This window comes from Oryza brachyantha, chromosome 1 (genome assembly GCF_000231095.2).
Source record: "Oryza brachyantha chromosome 1, ObraRS2, whole genome shotgun sequence".
Taxonomy (NCBI): domain Eukaryota; kingdom Viridiplantae; phylum Streptophyta; class Magnoliopsida; order Poales; family Poaceae; genus Oryza; species Oryza brachyantha.
Genome location: NC_023163.2, coordinates 17015393 through 17035367, shown reverse-complemented (window position 1 = coordinate 17035367; position 19975 = coordinate 17015393). Strand labels below are relative to the sequence as shown.

The 19975-nt window shown below is 43.0% G+C and overlaps 2 protein-coding genes across 4 annotated transcripts; both read left to right on the top strand.

The window, feature by feature from the left end:
• Window positions 1-3637: 3637 nt before the first annotated feature.
• Window positions 3638-9851, top strand: LOC102718136 (probable serine/threonine-protein kinase PIX7). 3 transcript variants are annotated; one of them, XR_005811152.1, is made up of 7 exons: window positions 3638-3854; window positions 5310-5647; window positions 5744-5879; window positions 6337-6473; window positions 6562-6685; window positions 7272-8386; window positions 9384-9851. XR_005811152.1 is itself a non-coding variant. In XM_040521114.1 (6 exons), the coding sequence occupies exons 1-6, from the start codon at window positions 3653-3655 to the stop codon at window positions 7775-7777; spliced, it is 1443 nt and encodes a 480-aa protein (XP_040377048.1). In that variant the 5' UTR covers window positions 3638-3652; the 3' UTR covers window positions 7778-9067. The 3 variants fall into 3 exon arrangements, 2 of the variants coding, with proteins under 2 accessions (XP_040377048.1, XP_015699308.1); XM_040521114.1 differs by lacking the exon at window positions 9384-9851 and having other exon boundaries at window positions 7272-9067; XM_015843822.2 differs by lacking the exons at window positions 3638-3854; window positions 9384-9851 and adding an exon at window positions 4999-5070 and having other exon boundaries at window positions 7272-9067.
• A 5338-nt stretch (window positions 9852-15189) lies between these two features.
• Window positions 15190-18302, top strand: LOC102719712 (splicing factor-like protein 1). The gene is made up of 2 exons (XM_006644257.3): window positions 15190-17664; window positions 17820-18302. The coding sequence occupies exon 1, from the start codon at window positions 15280-15282 to the stop codon at window positions 17620-17622; it is 2343 nt and encodes a 780-aa protein (XP_006644320.3). The 5' UTR covers window positions 15190-15279; the 3' UTR covers window positions 17623-17664; window positions 17820-18302.
• Window positions 18303-19975: the final 1673 nt, after the last annotated feature.

Below are 19975 nucleotides of genomic sequence, written 5' to 3'. Positions count from 1 at the left end.
GGTTTTTTGGACAAGAATGAAAAAACAAATTTCAGATTTCATCGGGAAACCGCGAGACGAATCTGTTGAGTCTAATTAATCCATCATTAGCATATGTTGGTTACTGTAACACTTATGGCTAATCATGTCCTAATTAGGCTCAAAAGATTCGTCTCACGATTTCTCTCGTTACTGTGTAATTAGTTTTAATGTTCATGTATATTTAATATTTCATTTAGGTGTCAAAAATTCGATACGATGTTTTTAGAAAAAAAAATTGGAATTAAACAAGGCCTTTGTTTTGCTTTTCAAGGATTCTTTGTAAAATTTGACGATGGATAAGCCGGAATTTGCTTTAACCAAGCGCAAAAAAGGTGCATAACAAAATAATATAGAATTCATCCAGTTAATGAACCATTCAAATACTCTGTCGGGCGCTCTTATAACAAAATTTTAGTACAACGTGCACGCTTATGTCATGTTTTTAAAAGTTTCGATAATGAGTCAAATAAGACGTTCTTGATGCATCACATATTTTTGGTGCTGTCCATGTATTTATGTATATGAGAACAATGATTCATGTAGTGGGTATTCAAGATCCAGTGAAAAAGCTAGGGAATGTGATTGAGCTAATCCTAAGTTCCTAACCCTATTATTGTGAAACCTTTATTTACATTGCAATTGTTTTCTCGCCCTGTCGGCCATCTTTATTTGTAGATGCAAATTAGCCCTAAATTGTACCTTCACGCTAAGTTGAAAGAGTTGACAATACGATGTTAGTTGTAAAGGAATATCAGGGGAGGATGCAACCGTTACAAAAAGTTGTGTACAAAAGTAGCCAAAGGATTTGACGGTGGTCGTTTTTTGATGCTTATGTTTATAAACTAAAATTTAAATTTTTAATTTAAAATTTTGAGTTTTTCATCATAATTTATTTTTAAGTCTTTGTCTTTAGGTCACTAAAAACATATAAAAGTTTTATTTATAAATTATTTTTTATTTATAAATATGCCTTTTGCCATTTTACACGAATAGTTTCGTGTGTTAAGGTATCACATCCCTGTTTTCTCCGTTCTAAAGTCGTTTTGTCATAGCATTTATAGACAATCAACGACAACAAAATGTCCATCCACATGTTTATTTATGCACCCGTCAAATTAAATCGCCATCGTGCATTAAGTCCAAGTGCAGACTCTTTCTCACCCCCAAATGAGCTGCAGTTTCTTGTTATATCAAATCATGCTTAACCTTCTTTGGGGAGGACTGCCTCATCATGAACTGGTAAGTGGCACCTAGTCCTCTTCTTTTAGAGCCAGTATAATAGCATGCTATAAGCTCGCTATATGTTTATGTAGAGAAAAGAGAGGATAAGAGAGTGTAAACAGGCTGTTAGTTTGTAGTCAGCTTGGGCACATAAACCAAGAAACTCTATGAGAATGACATGTGGGTCCCACATTAATGATGAAGAGCTAACTAGTATATGGGTAGGCTAAGAGAAGACTATAATACTTGTTGATTATATAATTAGGCTTGCTTTTAGTGAATACATAAATAGTTTTGTGTGTCTTAACTCTTAACTACCTGTGCCTAACTCAAATCAAGCCCACATCTCCACTGTCTTCCCCCTCTCTCTCTCCCCCGCAAAGTCCAAGTGCTTCTTTTCAGAAAAGGACCAATACATGCAAAGGTGGAGAATTTCTTTTAAAAAAAAAAATTAGCCTCCACGTTGAAATGGTCACCAATTCTTTTGTTACTGACTCCTGCGCCACACCCAGGCCCACATGGGACCACCTCAGGGATAAGGCCCACATGTCATTGATAGCTGTCACTGTGTCCTGTAGTGATGGGCTTTTTTTTTGTTGTTGTTATTATTTTTTGGTTCTGTGGGAAGACAGACATGCATCAACGACGCGCCTCGACGGACGGCGCTCCGCGTAGAAATAGGATACGACGTCCGTTGGATTTGAAATTGACGGTGGATCTGTGACTACTACGGTCAAAGTGATTTGAAATTGAACTGAATTGTGCTGTTCAAGGTTAAACATCAAATTATTGTGAATATTAGGCATGCCAGTTTTCAATATAAACAGGGTTTTGCCTACGTTTAGAAAAAAAACTTTTCGTTTTGGTTAGTCCAATTTAAATACATATTGCATCGTTCAATGTAGGTTTATCTTTTACCGAAAAGAAAGGGATGATAGATCACCTATTCTGTTTTCTTGTTTCTGGGTAGAACTTGAAAACTGACCATACTGGCTTTGAGCACCTCCGAATAGTGGAGAAGCATCGTAGTTTATCTAAAACTCAAAATGGAAGCAAATACGAGCAAATATTATAGATTTGGATGTTTTGATTGTAGTAACTGATTGGGCTATTGAAAAGTGATTTGCATGGATACTCATTGATGTTATATTAATCACTGCCTTATATGTGATAATGGGTATCTATGAAAATTAATACTTGCTAAAGTTATAGTTTAACCCTCATCCCTAAATATCTAATTTTTTTATGGATAACATGCGTTGTGAGGAATCTCGTTCTACGTATTTACGCATAGATTCATCGGATATATAAGCCAATAAAACAAAAACTTTCAAACTCCATAGTAACATGCCATTATCATATATATTTTCTTTTAATTGCTACCATGTATCGAGCGTACTTGAGACACATCATGATATCGCCCCTTATTAATTTACACGCGTTAATTGTTATTTCTCTTATACGTATTTAAGGATATACTTCGCTCAAGGTATTCTATCTTAATGCCGAGACCAAGGAATTATTAACTTTCTGTTTTTTCATTTACTCCACGTGGTCCGTATTAATCAGCTACATGCACGTCCACATCACATGCAATGCATATTGGCTATGTACTTTACTAGTCGTTCTTTTAGTAGATCTTAACCCGATGATGTATTACTCACGAGACACAAACAGAGTAAAATTTTTAGAGGATAGGGTAAGCATTATCATGTCATGGATTTAGGATAAACAAAGGTTGCAGCCTAGAGTGCAAGAGCAAGGATATTACTACCTCCGTTTTATACCGTAAGGTATTCTAGTTATATCTAAATCCATATATTCACTAGCATTCGTATAAATATACGTAACACCAAAAAATTTTATATTATAAAACTGATGTATTATAGTCTTTATCGTGGTGGCCAATGGAAACGGGAAAGGAGACATGATATTGGAATATCTGGAGTGGCTATCTGCAAAAAGAGGGAAAAAAAAAGTGTCCAAGAAGGCACAAACGGACGGACGCTGCGTTGCCGTTGCCGGCCCCTGTAGACGGCGGCCATAAGAAGGCGGCGTCTCTCTCTCTCTGCCTCCCTCGGTTTCTTTGCCAAATTCTCACTCCGCTCTCTGCCCGACCTGCCCGGACCCTCGCCCCAGCCTTCGCCTTTCCCCTGCCCGCACTGCCCCCTCCCTCCCTACCTCTTCGCACTCTTCCCTCCTCCTCGCTCGGCTTCCGTTCCGCCACCCGCCGCGCCGCGCGGCGCTAGAGCTCACCACCGGCCGGAGATGACACCCTGCGGGCTCGCGGCGCGGCGGCTTCCTGCTGCCCTGACGATGAAGACACCGCGGCGGTGACGCGAGCCGTACGTGGGGGGCTTTTGAGCTTTTCGGGTTTGGGGAGGGGGAGGGGGTGGAGGTTTGGAGGGTGATGGGGAAGGAGGGGAAGCGGCGCGCGGAGGAGGGGAGGCGGAGGAGGAGGGGGGAGAGGGAGAGGGAGGAGGAGGAGGACGCGGCGCCCGCGATGGGGTGCTGGATCCGCATCCCGCGGCGCCTCGGCGGCGGCTGCATGTCGTCGCGCGCCAAGGTCGACTCCTCCACCAGCGGCGGCGGCGCCAGCGCGCGCGGCGGCGGTAAAAATCTCCCGCTCTCTCCTCACACACGCACACGCACGGACGTACTTGTACTTGCTTGCCTTCTTTCGCTTGCGGCGGCAACGGTTGTGCCTGCGCGTGCTTGCCTCGGTCAGTCGGTGCACGGGTGCGAGAGAATTGTACGCGCGCGCCTGAGAGATGGGCGCCATGGATGGCCACGGGAGCTTTGTTTTCTGTTATTATTTTATTCTCTAGAAAGTAGTAATGTCGATTGTGATGGGGAGCATTCTGTGATGAAAATGGATGTGTGTTGGTGTGCTCCGAGGGGTGGCTCTGGTGGGTGGTACGAATTCAAGAGTGTGAGTTGGATAGAGTGGTTGTTGTGGGGGGTGGCATACTGGCATAGGATGGCTCTGCCTCATTCACGTACGGTATTTGATTAATGAGATTGATGGGAGAGCTGTGTGTGCTGTCCTGCTGTGCTGTTTGTGTACGAGCTGGAGGGTCTGTGGTTTCGGAGTGCTGCCATTGGTGTTCGAGTGGGTGTGCTTTGTGCGTCTGGCTGTAGGTTTTCTGGCTTGCTGCTAGTGCTACGGGGGAAAATGTGTAGTGACAGTTGGGTTGCTGTGGCAGGAGCAGATTAAATTCAGTACTTTCTCTCTTTCAGTTTGCATTGGTAGATGCTTAATAATTTACTGGTGTGTGGGTGCGTGGAGGTTTGCATATTTGGCTATAGTTAGATAAGGCATGCGCTGTATACGGATTAGCGTGTTTGTCTAAGTTTGTCTGTGTTAAGTGAAACGCTGGAGATGGAAAATACTAACTTAACTTAGTAGTTGGTCGCTCCAGCTTGCAATATGTTTTCAGAATGTTGAACTTGGTCTCTAGCACTCAACATGGATAGTTAGATCTTTGGCTGAACATGGCATGCATGTCCAGCTCCATTGGAGTAAGGGAGCGGTCATTTTCTACCCCTCTCTCCCTGAATGCATTAATTTGTTCTGGTTGTGCTTTTTTTTACATTGCTTGCAAACCAAAATTGAGGGAAAAAAATTACAGATCCACTGGTGTATTCTTGATGTCATGCTGACTTAGTTGCTTTTGTTGGGAAAGAAATCTTTCTTCTTTTGACCTTTAATCTTCACAAGTTCACATAAGTTAATTGCAAATGCAGGCATATAAGAATGCCGCATGATATTATTACTTCTGATGGTTACAATTCATCCCAACCCTTTACAATGTACAAAGGGAAAAGGTAATCAACAAATCATACAGTCTGGAACATACCATAAATTACTTATTAAATCAAAGCGTGTAGAAGGTGCCACGTATTTCTGATGTTACTGTTTCTTGGGTTTTTGTCTTTTGCTAAGAAACAAGGGTAGTTTAGGATAATAAGTGTATTGTTCTTTAGGATAAGAAGTGTATAATGTTTGGATAATATAAATGGCATTTGTAGCTATTCCTCTAATAAGGATTATGTTTCACGTGCAGAAAGCAAATCAGCGAATGATGGCTGCCAAGACCATTCAGTTCCACCAATGGCCTCTGGTTCTACAACATCCAGTAACACTGGAAGTATCTCTCCTTCCTCCATAGTTGGAGAGGAACTTAAGCTAGCTTTCCAACTCCGTAGATTTACATTTAATGAACTAAAGTGTGCCACAAGAAACTTCCGACCTGAGAGTCTCCTTGGTGAAGGAGGTTTTGGCTGTGTCTTCAAAGGGTGGATTGAGGAGAATGGAACTGCTCCTGTGAAGCCTGGTACAGGATTAACTGTTGCTGTCAAGACACTCAACCATGATGGGCTGCAGGGGCACAAAGAGTGGGTGGTATGTTTTGAATTTCTTTAGTACCCAGACCATAAAGTATTGTTCGATTGTCTTTTAATTCATCATCAATTAAACTATCATTATTTCATTTTTCAGGCAGAAGTTGATTTTCTTGGTAACCTTCAACATCCGCACCTAGTGAAATTGGTTGGTTACTGCATTGAAGATGACCAAAGGTTGTTAGTATATGAATTTATGCCTCGTGGAAGCTTGGAGAACCATCTTTTTAGGAGTAAGAATTTTTATTTTCATACATTCAGTCATTTTGTTCCCATTTATTGCTGACTGTTGGATTTTTCGTTGTTAACGGTAGCAGTTTTTCTTGTAGCACCTGCATTTTTATATGCAGTTTTCTTTTCTGTACTCTGTGCAAGTGATGTAGTTGATTATTTATTTTATTCGTAGTAATCCTGTTGTAGTGTATCCTTGAATGTCTGACAGTTTGGCATTTAAGATCATCAAGCTTTGGCTGACGCCTTACTAACTGTGATTATAATTTCTGGTGGTCAATAAGGTTGTTAGGTGGTGCTAATTTGCATGTTTATAATTCCTCATTATGTATGTTTGGTGTTCTTTTAGTATTGACTATACCTTGGTGTTCATGTGCTGTTAGTATTGCTCTATTGTGTTAAAATTGATCGGTATAGCTCTGTTCTGAACTGTCTTGTATTTATTTGATGTTTGAGCAGGGTCATTGCCCCTCCCATGGGCCACCAGAATGAAAATTGCACTTGGTGCTGCAAAGGGCCTCGCTTTTCTTCATGAAGAAGCTGAAAGGCCAGTAATCTATCGGGATTTCAAAACTTCAAATATTCTTTTAGACGCGGTATGCAGCCATGTTTGATAACCAGAACACCTTCACTATGTTCATTTAGATTGTAACACACTCATGTTTCTTAAACGCTCATGTTCAGGACTACAATGCAAAACTCTCTGATTTTGGACTTGCTAAAGATGGTCCCGAGGGTGATAAAACTCATGTATCTACTCGAGTCATGGGAACATATGGATATGCAGCTCCTGAGTATGTAATGACAGGTGAGTTGATCATTACCCCATTAGTTGACTTGCTTGAATAATTTTGGAATTCACACCATACCGCTGGAACTATATTCAAACTTGCATATTCTGCAAATCTTTCATGACACATCATATATCCTTTGATAAGTTTCTTCGATAGCCCTTCAGTAGAAACTCTCAGAGACTTTGACATAGAGATGAAATTTGTGTACAAGGATGTGTGCATGGAGTATTTTATTATAGACTGCACCTTTTTTGGTCACATTCACAATGATCTGGGTGCTATCATGGCACACCATCTTAATTTATGTGATTACTGGTATTTAAGGCACTCCATGTGCTGCTGTGGTGGTGCACTAGCTGTTTACTTGAATCTCTTTCTCTCTGAGGTAGTCCAAAAGGATCATAATTGCACTGGCTCGAAATTATGTTCCCCATTTTGATTTGATGAGCTTTGAACTAGATTCATTGGCTGATCTAAGCTGACTGAATATTCTCATATACCACAGTAAAGGACAAAAGTTACCATCTATTCACTTGTTCGAGAAATGAAATGTGTGACATTGGTATGTTGCACCGCCTTATCAGTACATTTCTTGTGCAGGTCACTTGACATCAAAGAGCGATGTATACAGCTTTGGAGTGGTGCTACTAGAGATGATGACAGGCAGAAGGTCAATGGACAAGAACAGGCCAAACGGAGAACACAACCTGGTTGAATGGGCACGTCCTTATCTTGGAGAAAGAAGGCGATTCTATAGGCTTGTAGACCCCCGTCTGGAGGGGAACTTCTCCATAAAAGGTGCTCAGAAGACGGCTCAGCTGGCCCATGCCTGCCTTAGCCGTGATCCAAAGGCTAGGCCTCTCATGAGTCAAGTGGTTGAAGTCCTCAAACCCCTCGTAAACCTCAAAGACATGGCCAACTCCTCGTATTTCTTTCAGTCCATGCAGCAGGAACGTGCCGCAAGCCTTGGCCACCCAACTGGCAGCCAGAGCATGAAGGCACAGAGCACCTTCGCGCGCAACGGGCAGCAGCCAATGAGGAGCCTCTCCTATGGTCCACATGCCTCCCCATACCGGCAATCCCCGAGGCCTGGCAAACAGCAATGAGACTCCATTGTGCTCATCCATTCACAATGATCACTACAAGACTGGACTTTCTACCCAAACTGGTGCATAGGTGGTGCACCCAACCTACCATGGCGCTGGAGCATACTGTGTCGCGGAGAAGGCCCGGCTTCCAGAATGACTAGAACTGCGCGGAAACGCCTACAATGTGCAAATTTCCTTCTTGTTGTCACTTAGGGTTCTACATTTCCAATTCTAGCTACCTTGACTTGGGAGAGGGGCGGATCAAACCGGTTTTTTTGCTTGTCCTGTGAACAATGCTCAGACAGGTGGTTAGGGTTGCCTCTTCCTGGAGAATCCTGGGTAGGGTGTTGTACGTTGAGCTAGGAGAAGAGCTGCTCCCTGGACTCTTACTCAGACTGCGTCACTTGTCGGTCGCCTTGTAATTAATCGCCATTTGGAGGAAAAGGCAACAAAGGGGGAGGCAAATTGGCCATCAAAGACCGTCGCCCCCGTCCCCATCGTCGTCGCCATCATCATTCCATGATGCTCGATCGATGGAGGTGAGGAAGGAAGGAGGCGGCAAGTGCAGGCAGGCCAGTTAAGGCGCATGTGCCATTGATGGGGTGACAGAGCTAGCTCGCCTTTCAGGTAGGCGTACGCCCCCCCCCCCCCCCCCCCCCCCTCCTTTGACAGATCATGATCATGCATGCATGCGTGCTTGCTTGGTTTGGTAGTACTGTGGTAGTAATCCTAGATGCTTTGCACGTGCCATTACTTCTGATCATTTACCCATCCTTTTCCCGGCCGTCTGGTACCTAACTCTCTCTATCTGTATGTGTTGTTACTGCCCTGTTCTGCGTCGTTTTCTTTTTCTCTGAGTAGGTCATAAGTGAGTTACAAGACTAGCTTGTGCATGCCGTGCAGTATGGCATCTGGTAGTACACATCAATACATATGCATGGTACAGTGGTACCACGATATGATCTAGTAGGTCGAGGACTCGAGGTGCATTGAGCCATTTGCATGCCGTCCAACCTTGTGCTGGAAGTATTTGTTTCTTCGTGGCATGCCAGTAAAAGAGATGGCATAGGGGAATCTGGAGTTCGCCAGAGGGCAGAGGGGCAACCGGTTACCGATCTTGACGGCAAATGCTGCACAAGGTTGCATACTAACAAGAACAGCAAAGGGGAAAAAAAGGAACAACAAAAGAAAAGAAACGTGGCACCGGGCTGCCTGAAGCCTGGACCGAGAAGCCCAAACACTGGCACGGAAATTTAGGAATAATTAACTTTTTGCCACACTTAAAAATGATACTTAATATATTTATCACTAGGCTCATATGTCATAGACACATGAGGACTCACGTGTCATAGACAGCAGGTGACAAATATATTATATGTTATGTGTCATTTCTAAGAGTGGCAAAAAGTTAAATGCCCCAAAAATTTAGCCCATATGGGTCTGTCAAAAATCGCCTAAAAGCGTGCGTTTACCTAAAGGTACCTTGAACCATCAAAATGGAGTTTACCAGCCTTGATTCCAGTAGTCAACACAGCTCCATCCAGGCGTTGAGCCAACGGCGCCAAGGCCATAGTGCTTGTGCTTGGCTGACGATGTTTTATGAATTTGTTTTGCTGATCTACAGTGAAGATGTCAAAAATGACAGGCGCAGAGCATAGGCGGCCGTTTGACCAACCTGGAGTTAGTCCTACTGTAGTACTAGTAATGACTGGCTGGTATATGCAACGTAAGCAGTGGTGTCCGTTTTGTCCAATTTTATCGCCTTACTTGGACACCAAGGCCATGCTTAATTAGCTAAAAATTCTGAGATACAGCTAATGGTAAGCCAGCGACGAGAGCATAAAAAAGCTAGGCTTTATAGCATCTGGTTTCTAGCTCATTTTTATGAATTTTACAAATGTAGATTCTCATAATCTGAGTATATGAACTTCTGATAGAGATTCCACAAGAAATTCTAGTCAGAAACTTCCCAAACAAGACCCACATCATAGAGAAAAGATCCCTAGCTCAAAAACTAGGCATGGTTGAAAGCTTTGCAGATGTGTTGCGTACTACTTATTACGTGTGTAAACCTGAATTCGTGTTATAACATTTGTTCAGAAATAGTTTTTTAATATATTTCTTCATGGAGTTGCTTTACCCTGGTGTCCGTTTACTGTTTAGTAAGGGGGTGTTTGGATCCCTATAACTTTTTTTAGTCCCTTCCACATCGAATGTTTGGACACTAATTAGAATATTAAATATAGATTATTAATAAAACCCACCTTATACTCTGGACTATTTCGCAAGACGAATCTATTGAGCCTAATTAGTCCATGATTAGCGAATGTGATGCTACAGTAAACATTTGCTAACCATGGATTAATTAGGCTTAAAAATAGCTTTTATTTATACAATTAGTTTTGTTATTAATTTATATTTAATACTCTTAATTAACGTCCAAACATCCGATATGACAAGAGATTAAAAAAAATACTGGATTCAAACAGCCTCCAAGACGTCCGTTTATGCAACCAAAGCAATTGAAAAAAAAAAAAGGTCAGTATGGGCCGACCCACGGAGGGACTATGAATGGGCCAGAGAACTGTTGCTGGTTTTCTTCATAGGTCACCGTAGTCCAGATGGTAGGATCGACACGTGCTATAAGCAAGAATTTTTATTCATATATTTATTTTAAAAAAATACAAAAATACTTTCATTTCAACATTTACGGAAATATACCTCCAATGCCCTCTAGGAGGGCGTTTTTTTAAAACCGCCTACCTAGAAGGTGTTACATATGATGTGTCAACTATATATTTATTGTTGTAGAAAAATCACATTTCGATCCCTTAACGTCCACCTAGAGGGCGGAAAGAGTCTAAATGCAAAATTTCTTATATAGTTCGGTACATATTACTTTTATAATGTTTAAATATGTCATATGAAGTCAGATGGAGTCAAACCTATAGAGCTCGAAAAGATCTACAGCTTCATAGTTGACAACATTTTCATTTATAATCATTTGGAGAGACAAAGTTTCAAATGTGCTTTCACAAAATCTCAGATTTAGATTTCCAACAATCTTCGATAGAGATGCGCTCTACATAAAAGTTGTAGATCTAAACAAGATATACAACTTTGTAGTTCATTACTTTTTTATTTAAAAATATTGTATATCAAATAAGTATTACTAGTTTTTATAACAATGAAACCAGCGAGAAAGGCCTAATTGAAAAATTAAATATTTTTTGAATGAAGGTTTTGACTCTATGAATAATTTCAATGAAAAAAATAATTAACTAAAATGTTATAGATCTTGTCGATATCTACAACTTTGGTATAGAGTTTATCTCCAACGAAAGTTTGTAACATATATCTAAGATTTTATAACAATGTATTTGAGAGTTTTTAATTAATATTTATATATCTAAATGATTTTAAATGAAACTTTTGTCAACTACAAAGTTGTATATCTCTTTGAGTTCTACAATTTTGATATACAGTTTGACTCAATCTAGCTTCATATGATATGTTTAGAAATTATAAAAGCAATATATACCAAAATGCACTAAAATTTTTGCATTTAGGCCCTTCTCGTCCTCCATTAGAGCGTTAAGGGGTGAAATGTATTTTTTTTCTGTACACGAATGAATATATAATTGCCACGCCATATTTAACGCTCTTCTATATGGTGTCAGGGGCATACTTCCATAAATGTTGAAAATAAAATATATGTTTTATATTTTTTAAAAAATGAATATATATATATATATATATATATATATATATATATATATATATATATATAAGCAATGCAACCAATTTAATGATTTAATTGAGCAAGAAATGCCACAGAGACAGAGAAAATTGAGGAGGAAGGAGGTAACCTGTGGGGCCCACAACCACGTGACGTCCCACACGTTGGACGAAAGCCACTCGGGAGGGGAAAACAAACAATATTGATAGTTGAGGGAGACTTTGTAAATCAAACTCAAGTAATAGTTAATCTTGGCATGATATAATTTTTCAAAAAAAGAAAAATAGACAAACATCCCATTTGCCACAAGAACCAATTTTCAATGGAAAAAAACCCTCATTTTGCCTTTCTCGAGTGTAGACTGAATTTGATTTACCCCTTAACCACAAAAAGAGAAATAATGTCTTCCTCACCTGTCAAAACCCGTCCATCTTGTGTCCTCTGGTTCTTTGGAAGATGGTTCTGTCCTTTGTGGTGTCTACGTGAAACATTGACTTGGGCAGCGTTCGGCTCAACGAGGCAAGTTAACTTATCCTCGACACAAAAAACATAGTAATAAATTAGTATATTATTAATTAATTATTAATTATTAAAAATATAAAATAGATTAATATGATTTTTCAAAACAACTTTTCTATAGAAAATTTTTGCAAAAAGTACACGTTTAGCAATTCAGGAAGCGTGCTCATGGAAAACGAGAAAGGTAAGTTAACTTACCGTCCCATGCGAACGGGGCCTTCGTCTTCATCCGACATGGTGTTTACATAATTCTTGTGTGAGAAAACTATTAGCAAAAGGAAAATGTAGTGTCCCCACATGTCAGTCAAACAAGTAAACCACCCCTTTGGTTTTTTCTTACTCCTCCATTGCTCTTTATTTTATCCCCTAAGAACAAGGCTAATAATATAGCCAACAAGCTTGCTATAAGGTTTTTAATAGTCTTCTTGTAGCCCACTCATATAGTAGTAAACTCTTTATCATCAATGCAGGACCCACATGTCACTCTCATATAGTTTCTTGATTCTTGTGTGCAAGTTGGCTATAAGATTATAGCCCACTACTCCTCTTTCTTCTCTCTCCTCTCCTACATATATATAGCTAGCTTGTAGCCTACTATTATACTTGCTCTAATAAGTTGAGCAAACATGATGGTAGAGGAAGACGAGAAGACCATTGTCGCCACCTGGGTCATATTGTTTTACCACTAGAGTTGCAACTGACCTGTTGCTCATCAAAGCACGCCACCCGTCATCTCCTGCGAGGCACCAGATGTTGTCTATAGATCTTAGTTGAGATTAGTCAGGGATTTCAGTAGGATGACAACAAAGTGAACATCCAGCTTGGGTCCTTGCTCTCTAGGCTGAGCTCACCGCCCTAATACGCCATTACTAGGCTAAATCGAATAATAAGTAGGGAAGTGGTTGAGCAGGAGATCCGAGTAACGATGGAGACATGAGGACATGTGATGACAATGCTAGTGGTGGGCTAGGCTGGTGGTGACCCATGGTGGTAAATCCATGATATAAATTGAGATGGGGCTAGTGTAAAAAATTAATGTGATTAAAACAAATAGAGATATCCAACTAAGTATATTTTCATATGCATTTAAAGAAGTATATTTTCCAATGAAACCCAAATGCTCATATGGTCAAAAGAAAACACATTTTTTCCAATTTCAATTGTAGTTAAACTAAAATATCCACAAAAATCTTGAATAAATTTGGTATTTTTTTAGATAATGACAAATTTGGTATTTTACTTTTCATATTTGCTAGTTTGGGCCTGACTGCAAGAAGCATCGAGGCAGTTGGGCAAGTTGCATCCTTTGCATTGGGCCATTTGTTTTCACTAATGGTTAATCATATTTGTTAATGGCTAATTAGGTGCATGGATTAGAGGTGGGTTTGGCGCCCCAACCAGCCCCAACAGTGGATCCACCATTGGTGACCCATGAGTGCCTCGCTCGAGGGTTGGGTTGGAGTAGTGCCATCGTCTAAAGGTTGCCGCCGACCCGTAAGGTCTACCGACACTGCCTCCTCGCATCGATTTCTCTACGCATTAGTTCACGGGAGAGCTCTACATCAAGGATAAGGAGCTGGAGGGACCTCGTTGCTGGCATCAACATGGGAGTCGAGTTGCCTCCTCTATCACCTCTGACTATGCTTGAGCTCGATGGGAGAGAAATGGAGGAGGAGGGAGGGGCAGAAGTACTACATCGACGGGAGTGACATATGATGGATGGCAGTGGGCTGAGCTCACGGGGAACCATCGTCAGTATGAGTTGAGCTCGCTAGGAGACAAGGAGAGAGAGCCAGGGTGAGAGTGCGAGAGAGAGGAGGGATAAATAAAAGGAGAAAGGGGCAATGGCATCTAGCCCCCGAGTTATTTTTAGTTTTTTTTCTTTTCGTGTTGGCTGTCAATCCATGAAAATTTCACATAGATGCTTAGATAAAGACTAAATCAATACGCCATATGGATACTACGTACAATGAAATCACCATCCAAACCCCCTGTTAGCAGCCTAGGAGAAAAAACAAACCGTTGAGAGAGCCTCCATATTTTGTTTCGTGGTACAGAGAGATGAAAGTGCATCTCTAAGAGAGAGGGAAAAAAATCAAGTTCCAAAATTATTATATTGGAAGTTGTTCCAAAATATTTCTCCTATGAATCTTTCCCAATTCTAACGACCGGTTGGGGAGATTGAGAACACCAAAAAAAGATCTCCAAATCTAGGTCAATCTTGAGTCAGTATTAGGATCAAGGTAAATGCATTGGGCACTATTTGAGATTAATTTTTATACAAAAATTTTAGGGTAAATATTGGACATTGTTGGAGATGCTCTAACTAAAGGGGAGGGTCTAATCCGGCGCTCGGTCACGGGCGGGCTGCGCGAGCGAACGCATGGTCCTTCTGCCTCTCTTCCTATAGGCCCACACGCCGTACGGCCCAGTGAAACTGATCGGCCCATCGTGCACCGGCTACACGTGTATATATATTTTATACATACAAACTTTTATACATAAATCTTTATACATATAAACTTTATTACACATATAAAATTTAAACATACAAATTTTATACATGCAAACTTCATACATAAAACTTTTTATATATAAATCTTTATACATATAAACTTTATACCTATAAAGTTAAGATCCCTATTTGTAAAGTTTATATATACATATATGGAAAAATCTTTATATATGTAAACTTTATATATACAAACTTTATATACACACATACAAACTCTCCATATAAAAAATCTAGATAGATATAAACAAAAAATATAGATATATATATATTATAAAAAATCCATATAGATATAAATTTATACATGTAAACTTTATACATATAAACTTAAAATCCCTATTTGTAAAGTGGAAAAAAAAACAAAAAAGGTGTCAGCCAAGTTGGGCCGTAACAGTAGATGGGCCATGTTCTGTGGTGTGGGCCGGCAGTGCGGCGCGACCGCGCGCGCATTAGCCTTTTCGTAACTAAAGGGCATTAGGCTATACTTGAGGGAGCCTTTATAAACTTTTTCCTTTTCGATATGCAGTGGAGAGTGGGCCCATTAGCCCGGTGGAGGGCCCGATCCAAAACGGAGCACAACGGTTGCCTCCGGAAACCAAACGCATATCCCAGATAAATAAAAGGAGAGAAGAATCCGCACGAGCTGGCGATTCCGCAGCGGCTCGTAAAAGTGTAAAACCCAATTTCGCGAGAAGTGGAAAATTTCCCCACACCGCTTTCGCTCGACGAGCCGCAGCCGCCGCCGCCGCCATGGCGTCCGCCGAAACCCTAGCCCGCTCCCCGTCGCGGGAGCCGTCCTCCGACCCGCCCCGCGACGCCTCCTCCTCCGAGCCCCCGCGGGAGTCCTCCTCCGAGCCGCACCACAACGGGGACGCGGGGCGCAACTCGTCCTCCTCGCGCCGCCGCCGGCGCAGCCGGTGGGAGCAGTCGAACGACGAGTCGGCCGCGAACTCCGGCGGGGAAGGGGGCGGCGGCGCGGGGGCGCGGAAGCGCAAGTCGAGGTGGGCCGAGGAGGAGCCCCGCCCCATCATCGCGCTCCCGGACTTCATGAAGGACTTCGCCGCCGATCTGGATCCGGAGGTGCACAACCTCAACGCGCGCCTCCTCGAGATCTCGCGCCTGCTGCAGTCGGGGCTCCCTCTCGACGACCGCCCCGAGGGCGCGCGCTCGCCCTCGCCGGAACCCATCTACGACAACCTCGGCATCCGCATCAACACCCGCGAGTACCGCGCCAGGGAGCGCCTCAACCGGGAGAGGCAGGAGATCATCTCCCAGCTCATCCGCCGCAACCCCGCCTTCAAGCCCCCCGCCGATTACCGCCCGCCCAAGCTTCAGAAGAAGCTCTATATCCCCATGAAGGAGTTCCCCGGGTACAACTTTATCGGGCTCATCATCGGCCCCCGTGGCAACACGCAGAAGCGGATGGAGAAGGAGACAGGAGCCAAGATTGTAATCCGAGGGAAGGGCAGTGTCAAGGAAGGGAAGCTACTGCAGAAGAGGGATATGAAGCCGGATCCCAGCGAGAACGAGGACCTCCACGTGCTTGTCGAGGCTGAGACGCAGGAGGCGTTGGATGCCGCGGCTGGCATGGTGGAGAAGCTACTTACCCCGGTGGATGAGGTTCTGAACGAGCACAAGCGGCAGCAGCTGCGTGAGCTCGCGGCGCTGAACGGAACAATTAGGGATGATGAATTTTGTAGGACATGTGGGGAGCCAGGTCACCGGCAGTATGCTTGCCCTAACAAGACTTCGACGTTTAAGAGTGAGGTACAGTGCAAGGTCTGCGGGGATGGTGGCCACCCAACAATTGATTGTCCAGTCAGGGGCACTACTGGGAAGAAGATGGATGATGAGTATCAGAACTTCCTTAATGAGCTTGGTGGGAGCGCACCTGAGTCAGTGACAAAGTCTAGTGGTCCGATGTTGGCTCTTACAGGGAGTGGTGGGAGTGGTGGCAGCAGCGGCGCTGGTGCTGCTAGTGGTAGTAACCCGCCATGGGCTGCAGGTGGTGGTGCTGCCGCCGCAGGACCAAATGGGATCAAGGAGTATGATGAGGCCAATCTGTACATTGGCTACTTGCCACCCACGCTGGATGATTCAGGGCTGATAGGTTTGTTTTCACAATTTGGAGAGATTGTCATGGCGAAGGTTATCAAAGATCGCATCACTGGGCAGAGCAAAGGATATGGTTTTGTGAAGTATTCGGATGTCTCGCAGGCTAATGCAGCAATAGCTGCGATGAATGGTTACCATCTTGAAGGGAGAGTGATCGCAGTTAGAGTTGCAGGAAAGCCGCCGCAGCCAGCTGCGCCTCCTGGCCCACCAGCCATGCGAGCACCACCAACATATCCTCCTGCAGACCCTGCTGCTGGTGGCTACACCTCACAGCCTTACATGGGGGCACCACCACCACCACCTCCAGGGAGCTATGCTCCAGTTCCTTGGGGGCAACCGCCACCATATGCTTCATACCCTCCACCGCCACCAGGTTCTAGCATGTACAATCCTCCACCTCCTGCACCAGGCCAAGCTACACCACCCCTGTATAATGTGCAATATCCACCACCACCAGCTCCAATCCCTCCACCGGGCACTTCTCCGTCCACTGATGGGGCGCAGAACTACCCTCCTGGTGTAACACCACCAAGTTCTGGTGCTCCTACTCAGCCTGTCCCAGCTCCAGTATATGGAACCTCTGGTGCACCAAATGCACCACCTATGTACCCTCCACCTCCTTATGGTTACGCTTCATATTATCCATCAGTAACACCTGTTCAGGCACCACCACCTCCACCACCTGCTGGCGCCGATCCCTCTCAGAGCATCGCAAATGCACCCTGGGCAACTCACAGTGCACCACCTCCACCCCCAGCTGGTGCCGATCCCTCTCAGAGCATCGCAAATGCACCCTGGGCAGCTCACAGTGCACCACCTCCACCACCAGCTGGTGCTGATCACTCACAGAGCATTGCAAGTGCACCTTGGGCCACTCACAATGCGCCACCTCCACCACCACCTTCCAACATGGAGCAACCTCCTGCTACCTATGGTGCTGATGCAGAGTACGATAAGTTTATGTCAGAGATGAAGTGATGTGAGCCAAGCTGAAGCAATTCTTCCAGCAGTGAAAAAAAGGTAACTTAACACTATCAATTTGATACTTCTTATTAACCTTATTCAATAATTTGGTTCTAACGAAGATAACCTTGTACAATTTATGTGACTGGGGCATCATTCATGGCTTCATATGTTCACTAATTTATTTGTTTCTGCTTCTTTTGTTGTTTTAGTCAATTTGACAATAAGTGCAGATGGGGTAGGATCCATCAGTGGCAGGTTACTTTTAGGTACTGCCAAAATTATACCCTCTGAAGAGCTCGTAGATACAACTGGTGCAGGCGATGCATTTATTGGAGCAATTCTCTATGGTCAGTATGTAATTTCCAATTTTTTCATGCTAAAAAACTGGTGCTTTTATGCTACCTAACCATAGCTTTTGTTAGTGGACCAAGTAAATTTTGTTCTGTGATATGAGTTGTGTTAAACAGAGCAGTGGTATGTTTCATCTGTCATTGAAAAGTTATCTACCGAAGTTGTTGCTGGTCTGATTACATAACATTCTATAGCAGCAAAACAGGTGCAGTCTCAGCATGCAGCATTTATATGGAGCACATCTGGTAGTGGTCTTTGGGTTGGATTACCCCCATGAAAATCACGTTGCAGTTTGAAATGTAAATGTTGATTCTCTTTTGTGGATTCTGACCGCTTTAATAGCTTTTGACCTATCATTGTGAGAGGTTCCATGAGCTAACTATTGTCTGTTCTCTGGTTTGTATGCTGCCTGAGAAGATGCTGCCTTTTGCAGCACAAGTGGTAAGAGATCTATATAACACTTGAGTACTGCAGTTACTTGTAATATCTTGAACGGGTGGCCGGAGCTACAACAACACCTCCGCTAAGCACAACCACTTTAAGTACCACACACCACAGCAACATCATATGCTTTTCTACTCTATGACAGAGGTTGACCCACACATAATGTTAAAACATTCATCCCAGGAGTTGGTACTAATTGATGACCATGTTCTTTTTTTTCCCTGTGTAAGTAAAATATTGGGAGAGGGGCATGTCGCAGCCAGTATTTGCATTGGATATTAAGATTGCCCTTGGTGGATGCCTAGCTTGAAACTGAAGGTAATCTGGCAATATCTGTATGTGTTTGAAGGCTGCTTGCGGGTGCAGGGTTTTAGGGGCTCGGACACAGACCCCCCCCCCCCCCTTTTCCCTCTTGTGACTGGCTATTATTGACTCGGGAGTATCAACCAATCTGTTGGATTTGATTGGTATGCATTGTGTTTTGACAGAAGAGACTAAGCATTCCAATCCGGAATCGGTCTTGTATATAGCTGTATAAACGGTGATTGTTTGTGTTGTTGCAAGCCCCAGCTATGATATACTCAGTTAAACCAAAACGCCTGCATGCTAAAAGCATTGATCAATTTGGTCATTGTGATTTTTTACCCTGGTGACTAGTGCAAAGTGAAATTACTGACATTTTACTTGATGCAATCAAGGCAATTGAAGAGATGATAGTATTCTGTGCATAGCCTCAAAGCGAGAGGAGGCAGTAAGCCCTACATACATTCAGATAGAGGGGGCAATCTTAAGATGGTGCTAACACTCTGGATTTGCCAGGATTTTTTTGGTTTATCAGGCCCATTTAGCTAACCCTTTCTAAAGTTTACTGTTTGTCACAAATCTTCAGAGGTGGACAAAACATGAAGAGGATGTCTCTGATCGCATGCTCACTACTGGCACTCGATCTCGAGATTTCATTCTCTCGTTCGAGAAGAAACTTCGAGTGAAATGAAAGATGCGAGGCATGAAACAGAGCGTCACCGTTCCACCGGAGAACAACCCTGTTTCCAGTCTTTAGGAGGGGAGTAGTGTAGAAGCTATTTGTAAAGTTTACGTTATTGATGCTTACTACTCGATCTTTAGGGCGAAACCACTAATTATCAAAGCACTGCTTGCTATTCTTCTCCAAGTAATTATCAAAGCACTTATTATCCACCTTGATGTCTGCGTTGGAAAATGTCAAAATATCACGAAGCCAGAAACCCCATAAAATGGAGCTCACCTCGGTGATAACTGCCAAAAAAAAAAGGGAAAAGAAACATTGTGCCATCTAACAGAAGACCTCTTATTCTGACATCCACAGTAATACAGTGGAAGCCGCTGTGAGCCGCGGTCGCCGGTTCTTGACGTCCGAATCGACGGAGACAGATGTTGAGGTTCATGCGTCTCGTTTGGTTCGTAGATCAGGACTTTTGACTACGACGCCACACTGCCGTGCGTTTGGTTCCAACCCATTGCATTAATTTTATCTCATTAGTACTTTGAAAACGCATTGAATGAATCAATAGATTACCGTTGCTTACGTTCT